This window comes from Megalobrama amblycephala, linkage group LG2, assembly GCF_018812025.1.
Source record: "Megalobrama amblycephala isolate DHTTF-2021 linkage group LG2, ASM1881202v1, whole genome shotgun sequence".
Lineage (NCBI taxonomy): Eukaryota > Metazoa > Chordata > Actinopteri > Cypriniformes > Xenocyprididae > Megalobrama > Megalobrama amblycephala.
The window spans coordinates 54,661,829-54,672,080 of record NC_063045.1 but is presented as its reverse complement, the minus strand read 5'-3'; the positions used below and the strand labels follow the sequence as shown (position 1 = coordinate 54,672,080).

Below are 10,252 nucleotides of genomic sequence, written 5' to 3'. Positions count from 1 at the left end.
AATATATATATATAAATCTGCACCCAAGAATTTAAAGCTTCTAACCTACTGCAGTTACAATGTTGTGTAGTTTGCTAAAATAGCAAAAAATCAAATTAATCTTAAAAATAAATGGTTGAAAAGAGGAAAAAAAAGCACAAAATAGCCAGCTATACAACACATTCAAAGCTCATTCGCAATCTTTTTTTTTTTTTCACATTTTCTGAATTGATTTTTTGAAGAAAACGATTCAAACATGACCAAATGTCTTAAACTGAGCAGAAAGCACTACATTCTTATTGGTAGATGAAAGCATTAGCAACGTAGCCATAATATTTAATTAAAAAAATACACAAATATTAAGGGTAATGTAGAACAGTGGCCTAAGCAAACTTCCAAAAGAGGCACAGGATGATTTAAATATATTTAAAATGAAATCTAGTTAAAATGCTAAACACACACACACACACACAAAGAACATAAACTGAAATTTTATTTTTCCCTCTAAATAACTTGTTTTTGTTGAAGAACATATTTTATTGAAGAATTTTATATCTTCTTGAATCACAATATGAATCGTAGTTGATTAATTCAACTGAACATATCAACACTTCCAGTTTATTTTAATAAAACATTAGTGTTGTCAAATGATTAATTGCATCCAAAATAAGTGTATTTACATAATATATGTGTGTACTATGTATATTTATTATGTATATATTAATACACACACATACATGTATATATTTAAGAGGTATCTACATGTATATAATATATATTTATAAATATAAATATTTTATATATAAATATTTTTTTGTTAAATATATTCATGCATGTGTGTTTATACATAATAAATATAGACAGTACACACACATATTATGTAAACAAACCTTTATTTTGGATGCAATTAATCTCGGTTAATCGTTTGACAGCACTAAAAACAATCAGAAATAGCTTTAAATTGTGTTGGATAATTGGGGGCCTTAGAGTCAAAAAGTTTGAAATCTGTAGAACTAGTGCTTTCCACGCAGTCAGATCGTGTGTGGGCTAATTGTCGGTTTCATCCTAATCGGTTAGACACTTCAGATCTAAATAAACCAGCACTGAATAAGCCTGACCCAACCTCATCATGCTTGCATCCAATGGGATGCACCAACCAGACATCTGATTTCAATTGCAAATACCAGGAGCCAAAGCCGAGCCAAACCATTTCCCCATTGAGACGATCAACCTCATTACTGAAGATACTGTATGCATTATCCTGAAGAATGTGAGTGAATGATTTAAAGGGATTGTGCACACACGTTACGAATGCTGTTAGATACTTTAACTGAAATATATTTATATGGAATTCCTATAAATACCTGTTAAATATGGAATACGTCTATTCATATGGAATATTCATAGCTCTAATGAGGAACAAACAAATTTACTGTCATTGTTTATATCGTAGCGTGTTGATTTCTCCTCGTTCTGGGCCAATCGTAGAGTCTGCGCCCAGCAGGTGACCTGCCATTGGCTGTTGAGGTGTGATACCTGCTGGGCTGCCTGGCAAATGCTGATTGGCTGAGGAAATGAGTGGCAGATGTGAATCCTTGTAGGGGCGGACGAGCAGGTGCCGGAAAGAGTCCGCTTATGTGAGTTTCTCCTCCAGTCCTGTAGCTGTCAGATCAAACCCAGCGAGGACAGGAAGTGTGTGGTCAGGTAGACAGGTTGTCTGTCTGGGTAAAGGTAGAGCTGAATCTCTGTTCATATCTGCCTCTTTTGTTTGCTCAAACCACCATAACAAAACAAGGCACAACCCTCACATCCAAACCCCCCTTTTTTACCCTTTAAAAATACATACACTCCACGAGGGGTCTCGTTCCACTTCAGTGTGCACATAAAAACAACAAAAGCATTTATTTTGTGTTGAAACAAACGGCCTGACCACCTGGGTTTTCCGCAGGGAATGGGAAATCCTTTGGGAATGGTCCTGATACCAGATGTGGGAGTTGATACTGGCTGCGGTGAGTGTATTTATCTGTTTGTGTGTGTGTGTGTGTTTATGTGTGTTTTTTTTTTTATTCCTACACAGTCTGGAATGCCTTGGTTTGCGCGGGGATCATCACCGGTGTGGCGCCCATCCTCACCAGGTTTCCTGGGTTGAGCTTTGCCGGGCTGGGTTTCGGGCTACTGCTGGGCTCCGGAGGTTTGGGGACTACATGGTTGTACGGCGGTGGTACTGAAGGAAAGTTTTCGGGCTGCCCGCTTTCTTTAAGGGCAGCCACCACGGGCAGTCGAGGCCTGGGCCCACGGGGGGCGCTGTTGTGCACCATAGATTGAGTGGAGGAGGCTCCAGAGCGAGAACTACCGGAGCGAGAGGAGGAGAGAGAGTTTGGCTTCACCAGTTTGGCTTTGGGAGCTTCTGCATCTTCCCTAAAACATGAAGAGAGAGACACTGTGAGATTCTTCATCCTAAAGGGTTAGTTCCCCCCCAAAAATTAAGATTCTGTCATTGATTACTCACCCTCATGTCATTCCACACCCGTAAGACCTCATCTTCGGAACACAAATTAAGATATTTTTGATAAAATCCGATGGCTCAGTGAGGCCTCCATTGACAGCAAGATAATTAACACTTTCAAATGCCATATTAAGACGTATTTAAAACAGTTCATGTGACTACAGTGGTTCAACCTTAATGTTATGAAGTGACGAGAATACGTTTTGTGCGCCCAAATAAAAAAAAACTTTATTCAACAATATCTAGTGATGGGCGATTTCCAAACACTGCTTCATGAAGCTTCGAAGCTTTATGAAACTTTTGTTTCGAATCAGAGGTTCAGAGCGTGAATCAAACTGCCAAAGTCACGTGATTTCAGTAAACGAGGCTTCGTTACATCATAAGTGTTTCGAAACGTTTCGAAATTTCAATGGTTCACGTGACTTTTGCATTAAGTTGTTATTTTAGTGCACAAAAAGTATTCTTGTCGCTTCATAACATTAAGGATGAACACTGTAGTCACATGAACTGTTTTAAATATGTTTTCAGTAGCTTTCTGGGTGTTTGAAAGTGTTAATTATCTTGCTGTCAATGCAGGCCTCACTGAGCCATCGGATTTTATATATATATCTATATATATATCTTAATTTGTGTTCCGAAGATGAACGAAGGTCTTACGGGTGTGGAACGACATGAGGGTGAGTGATAAATGACAGAATTTTCATTTTTGGGTGAACTAACCCTTAAAAGGGCTTTTCACACTGTGCTCCAGAGCAGGGTTAGCACCACTTTTGCGGTGTTGTGGTGCCAGACTTGTACAGTGTGAAACGACGCAGTGTTAGAATGTTACAGCTAGACGCTTAGCAACAGACAACCAATCGCGTGCCTAATATTCATGTACTTAGGACAATCACGGAAATGCCTCACATTGTATATAAACAGTAAATTCAGCATTTGAGAGGAAAAATGTCAAATGCTGACAGAAAATGTGACATTTCATTCTTATCTTTATAGTCTGAAATGTCCATTGAGTATAAACTCGATAGTACAGTCAGCAATACGAGGATGTGTAATGCTAGAGCTACGTAAACGGGTCGCGTGCTGCGTTCATCCAATCAGTGACACTGATGCTGCAAATATGCAAATAAGAATGTTAACCCATGGTTTAGGAATGTACAGTGTGAAACGTCAGCTAATGAATACCCAGGATTAATTGTTAACCCTAGGTAAATTATGAGCAGTGTGAAAAGTGAAGCAAGATAACCCAGGATTCTGTTTACCCGGGGTTTAGAATGACCCAGGGTTAATGTTTTCAAGTGTGAAAAGCCCTTTAGCGTGTGCAAATGTCTGTGCCAAACTGGAAGTGTTATTATTCAGACAGCTAGCTATAAACATGTCAACTCCCTCAGAAAGATTATTTTTCAAACTGTTGCTACTCCAGGACAGTAGCTGCCCTGAAACAACTAAGTTCCCGCTATAACATCCATTTGTGGGAATGCTAAGAATGCAATGCAAACTTGTGTTTGCAAATAAACTGTGCAAAGTAACTCATTTCAGAAAACAATGTCATGAAATCAAGGTTGTTTTTTTTTCTTGTTTTTTTTTTTCAAGTTCAAGAATGTTGGTAACCCAACAGTTTCTGTTCCCATTGACTTCCATTATATTTTTTTGTCCACACTGGAAGTCAATGAGAACCAAAACTCTTTGGTTACCAGCATTCTTAAATGTATGAGAGTGAGTAAATGATGACAGAATTTTCACTTTGGGTGAACTATTCTGTTCACTAAAATATATTTATGTAAATGAATATGAAAAATCTATTTTAACAATATATTTTTGGCTACTTTTTGTATATAAATTTAAAAATATATCTGAAAATATATTTTTTGTCATATGAGTTTAGCAACTAGCTAGAAGCATTTCTGTTCAACAACTCACAGTGAGTGCATTTCAATCCTAAATGCTTTTTTAAAAAAGTTTGTGCTATATCTACTAAAATGTCAACAGAGTTTGCATAGCTAGAAGCATTTACATTCACAAACACGCATAAGAGTATGTTTAGGGCCTAAATGCACTTTACATTTTATAAAATGTTTTGATAAATTTACTAAAGCATAAAGACACTCAAATACCTTTAAACCCTTCAGGCTACTAGCTAACAAATCTAGGGAAAGTGACTTCTGCTACACTGGAACCATATGTATCTCTTTAACCTCAACAAGAGTATGTGTGTATCTCGCTGTCGTTTGCATAGTTAATGCTCACTCATCCTCCAAACCTGCATAATTCATCCTGACACCCTCAAATTAGTCTAGACATGAATGCAAGTCAACAAAGAGAAATAGAGCTGCTAGACATTATAAATGATGTCAGGCTGTAATTTGCAATTACTTTCTATGTGCTGTATAAAGATTTTCTTTTACCTTATTTCATTGGGCGCTTCCTCCTCCTCGTATTTCTTCTTCTCTTTCTTGCGAAAAACAAGCCAGACGATGAGGATGATGAGGAGAACGCCGAAGGACACGCCCACCACGGCACCAGCCACCACGCCCATTCCACGGACATCTGCAAAGGAGTAGACACATCACAGCTGTTTCCATTTTATAATACGTTATGGTGTATGCTAAGGTAAGCTTCACTGCTATTATTGTCAAGTCAAGTCAAGTCACATTTATTTATACAAAGTTCTGTCGTGAAACTCTAGATGGCACAGGCTGATAGGTCCTTAACTCAATCTGCTGGCAATCACATCATTCTCTGTGGGGACAGCTGACTGGTTCCTGCTCTATCAGTAGCCAATGAGCTTGCTGCTCAACCTTCAAATACTGGTCAGCATTTGCTTTAGCAGTGCAGCGTGCTTCAGAAACCCTCCATCTTCCCCAGCTCCACCTGTATAGATCTGCTATGTGTAATTCATGTAAGCCATATTGTACAGCAGCAGCAATAACCAACAGAAGCAGCAGCAGCGTAGCAGATCTATTTCACCAAGACCAAACATATCAACATTGTTATATACATTACCATGCCAAACACTCCTAGAGTTGTTGTGACAGAAATGTAGTGCTTTAACAATACAGATCGTTCATAGTGATAAACAAGAAAATAACAGTATTCATTTTGCAAAGTTCTTCAATATGAAACAAATACCATTTCAGCTGTAAAGCAGCTCTAAAAAAGACAAGTGTCATTATTCAGCTTAATTTACTTCAGTGTTGATTCAATTAAGTTTAATAACACTGTGAATGTTGCAAAGTGAAGCCAACTCAGTTCAACTAAAGCAGCTTAGATAAACCGCAAAGATAAGGCAGTTCGGTGTTGATTCAGTTTAGTTCAATAATAGTTTAAAGTTCATCAATTCATGAAATGAACTTAATTCAGCTATAAGCAACTCTACAGAAGGAAAAAGTGTCGTTATTCAGCTCAAGTCAGTTCAGTATTGATTCAATTCGGTTCAATCAAAGTGTCTATGCTGCAGTGTTCATCAATTATGAAATGGAAAAAAAAAACAACAACTAAGAATTAAACATTGGCGCATCATTTGTCCGGAGCCAACTATGTGAATAAAAAAGGCAAAATTAAATAATAATTGTAAAAAATAAAATCAATAAGACTAGATAAATGGAACAACCTGAGCCTTGAGGCAACCTGAGCCAGGACCAAAAATACTACAGAAACTACAGGTGGACTCAGCAGAATTTCAAATACACTGTTTGGAAGTTAGCCGGGCCGACATCAACAACAAACACGTAACCAATCAGCATTAAGGGGGCGTATGATGGTAAAAGAGAGAGAGCGAGCAAGAGGGAGATTTGAAAATAAGAAAGAAAAAAAAAACTGCAGAATGAGATAGGGACACAATACAAAAGAGCTCAAAAGAATATCACTGGAATGAAGGTTTATGACTGGGCAAGCACTTTAGGACCCACGTTTATATTAAAGGGGTGGTTCAGTGGTTTTTTTCTAGGCTTGATTGTGTTTTTGGGCCGCAGTTTAACATGTCTTAATGCTTTGTTTTTTTTAAAAAGTCGTATTTTTCATATATTTTTCCTTTATTCTACACCTCTGTATCCATTGTCATTCGAACGGCTCATTTGACTTCCTGCTTCTATGAAGCCACTCCCTCCGAAATACACAATGTGCTCAGATTGGTTAGCTGGCCCAGTGTATCCAGAGCCATCGTGATTCGCTGAAGCGTCCGGAAACCCCACGCCCCTTACCATTTTAGTTGTTACCGGTTACGTGGGCTTCAGTGAAAATGTAAATAATGGCGTCTATATTGCTGTATCAAATTGAGCCCGAATCAGACCCAGATGAAGAGGGTAAAGCAGACCTCTGCAATCACGGCTTTTAAAGGATGTTTATGAATGGTATTTCATTGTAAAGGTAGCGTTTAATTTATAGCACGAACAACTGTTTGTCTATGAACATATAAGTTTGTTGGTGTTTGTAGAATTTAGCTAACTGGCTAGCGAAGCAAAAACGTGTTGGTCTTTGTTTACATCCTTGATGCAACCAAAAAATAGCAACAGAACTAACGTTATACGTTTAAAAGACATGTACAAACAATAAAACGTACTTACAGTTTGAAGCCAATAAACAGCAGCTTCTGCTTTTAAAGTGGGAACTGTTTCTTTCAGTAATAGCCTTGGTGCAAATCCAGCATTGAACTCATGTAGATTCTGGAAGCTGTCTTCCACGGCGCATCCAGAGTAGAAAATATCACTGATTATAATGGGTTCTATTATCTTTTGACGCGTCGCGCCGCTCGCGTCCGGTGTACACAACTCTTCCGATTCCGTTATGCTGCGTTGACGTGGCCTTTGTTGCGTGTTCCTGGGGACGTGTTTTGCAGGGTTTATGATGTCACCAACCCGGGAAGAAGCTCGTTGTAGTCCAAACCTGTCGTTTTTGTAGGCATTAAACTGCCATAACTTTAAAAGATAATCTCTCCGTTTGCATTGAACTTTCAGCGCTGTAACTTTGCAGATACTGTTTATGCTCAAGCAGCAACATTACACACTAATTAAAGTTAAAAAAGTGAAATCGCATTGAACCACCCCCTTAAAAAAGCTTTCCAGCGCTGGAGAGAGCTAAGTGGGAAGTTTGCGACTAACAAAGAATGCTTTGTATTTACTCTTGTGTACTGTACACTCGTTTTTTTGTGCTTTCTTGTCATTCGTTCATCAACTGCACTTTATTTTTCATGAAGAATTTTGTTGCGTGTCAGATGTGATAAACAGACATCCACTCGCATTCCGTGTGTAACAGTGGCCAGATAGTGAGAGTTGTGTAGGTAAACCACTGCGCACTGACAACTGCTAGAGAGTGGGGTGTTTAGCGTAATTGTTAGTGCATTCGCCTTGCATGCCAGCAGCGATCGGGCCTGAGTTCGAGACCGACTCAGAGCAGGGTGGTTAGGATTGGAGTGTGACTTTTGGAGGCGGAGCAATGAACAGAGAGGTGGGTTTGTTCAAAATCTACTTACCGCACCTTTAAGGATGGGTCTTTTGACTTTTGACAACTACCCAGAAAACCCTGTCAATCACCTAGCAACACCTTAGCAAACACACAGCAACATATTAAAAACACTTAAAACACCTTAGCAATTGCAAAGAAACATCCTAGCAACCACCCACAACATTCTATTCTATTCTATTCTATTCTATTCACACACATACAGCCCAGAAGGGCATAAAACTGTTTAAACACTCACTACACACTACTGCAATAAGGAAAACCCTCTACATTCTTTTAAAAGACACATAAAACAAAGTTTTCATGCTCAGAATAGACCAACAAACAGCCCGTAACAAGCAGCCCCCTCTGCATTGCAGATACCTGAAGGATTGTAACTCACCATGAGAATACTCCAGCAAACAGCACAGCATTAATCAACCTACCACACTCACTACGCTCCTTACTTTAATAATATGCCATTTTTTGCATGAATACATTTTTTTCTTTCCACCTCATAATTAATTATTTCTTCTAATTCCATCATCTGATATTTAATTATGCAGCAGAGCGGTTTGAGAAAGGTTTGGAGGAAGGAATTAAACCAATGAACACTGTGTTAAAAAAAAAGGACAATTTCTTTATTTGGATGTTAAATAGTGCTGAAAGATCGCACTGCATAGCAGAATTGGTCAGGATCTCACCGCCATTTTCACAAAAATACTGTGGGTTGCGATACAGCAATGACTTGTGCTGACAGTAATTCAATTATGTGTTGGAAGCAAGAAGAAAACAGCAAAGCAAAACAAAAAAAAGGGCTAGGAATAGGAATTTATGGTTTGCATAAACCTTTGTATCTATCAAACAGAAACACTGGTCAAGTTCAAAATAACTACAAAATACAACTCATACTACATTGTGTCATGCAGCATGTATACTGTTCATAATATGCAAATTTTCAGTTTGACAAACAAAGCAGTAGAAAATTGGTGACATCTCCTTCTTGGCTTTTTTTTTTTAACAGACAGCCAAAAGTTAACATTGTTTTGACAAATTAGCTTAAAAATGCAATTTTCATATTTATTTTCAAGGTAATGGATAACTGGATGTCACTCGCTAAATTAAACATGAAGCACGGTGAGGTAATGTGCTAACAGTGTAGCATACTACTGTTTAAAGCATTTATCAATGCATACTATGCACTATTTTTAGAAAACAGTAGGAAGTTGGCACAGTATGCAGTAAGATGTATGCTAATATGCCATTCTTAATGTATCCATACACACACAGATACTTACAGTGAACTTTGACCTCTAAAGTGCAGTTTTCTTCTCCGACATCATTGCTGGCGGTGCATTTATAGACACCCGCACTTTCCCTCGTCAGATTTTTCAGCGTAACAATCTCAGGGTTCTTCAGATCTTTAGACAAAAACACAAAGTTACTTTGATATGTTAATAGTTTACACAGTATTGCACTGCATCCAACCAACCAGACACATGACATAAGCAATAAATCTTATTTCTTCCACAATAATCTCACATTCATTTGTTGGCTGCTGGGTAGCCCCGCACTTAGGGTCACCAAGGCTGCATTTATTTGATGCACTTTTCTATTTTAATATAATTTTTAAAATGTAATTTATTCATGTCATGCAAAGCTTAATTTTCTCCATTACTCCAGTCTTCAGGGTCACATGATCCTTTAGAAATTATTCTAATATGCTGATTTGGTGCTTGTTACTGTTTCGATTCCTGTCTCGTGTTCCCCTGTCTTGTGTTTAAGGATTCTTATTTTAAAGTGTATTGTTCTTCCTAGTGTTTCTGCTGTTTTACTTCCTGCGATTAGTTCCTGTTTCCTTTGTTTCCATTCGCTCTCGTTTGTTTCCAAAGTTACCCTTGTTAGTCACCATAACAGCAACTCATTACACACACCTGTTTCTTTTGCCAGTCTTGTTATCTTGTGTATTTATACCCAGTGTGTCTCTTGTTCTTTGTCTGGTGTTGTCCTTAATGGATGTTATGTGCACATTTGTTTTAGTTTTGTTTCTCCCATGTCTGGAATATCCTGTTTTCTGTCTGGATTTACTTTTGTTGTTTTGTTTAAATAAATGTGTCTACTGCATTGGGATCCAATGCTCCCTCGTTGTTACTAAAGAAGCCACGTCACATTGCTCAAGAAACATTTCTTATTATTATCAATGTTGAAAACAGGTGTGCTGCTTAATATTTTTTTTAAAACCATGGCTGTGTCTGAAATCGCCCCCTTTACCCTTAAATAAACATTATTTGAGGGAACAGCCATTTGTAGTGGTGTCCAAAACCATCGAGTGCA

At 38.1% G+C, this 10,252-nt stretch overlaps 1 protein-coding gene across 1 annotated transcript in view; it reads right to left on the bottom strand.

The window, feature by feature from the left end:
- Positions 1–798: 798 nt before the first annotated feature.
- Positions 799–10,252, bottom strand: part of LOC125262292 (CXADR-like membrane protein) — an 86,756-nt gene continuing 77,302 nt past the window's right edge. Inside the window, exons 6-8 of the mRNA XM_048180965.1 lie at positions 9,217–9,339; positions 4,888–5,029; positions 799–2,397 (exon numbers count right to left, since the gene is read on the bottom strand). Coding sequence (XP_048036922.1) covers positions 2,049–2,397; positions 4,888–5,029; positions 9,217–9,339 — 614 coding nt within the window. The 3' untranslated portion in view covers positions 799–2,048. The remainder of the gene's footprint in view (positions 2,398–4,887; positions 5,030–9,216; positions 9,340–10,252) is intronic.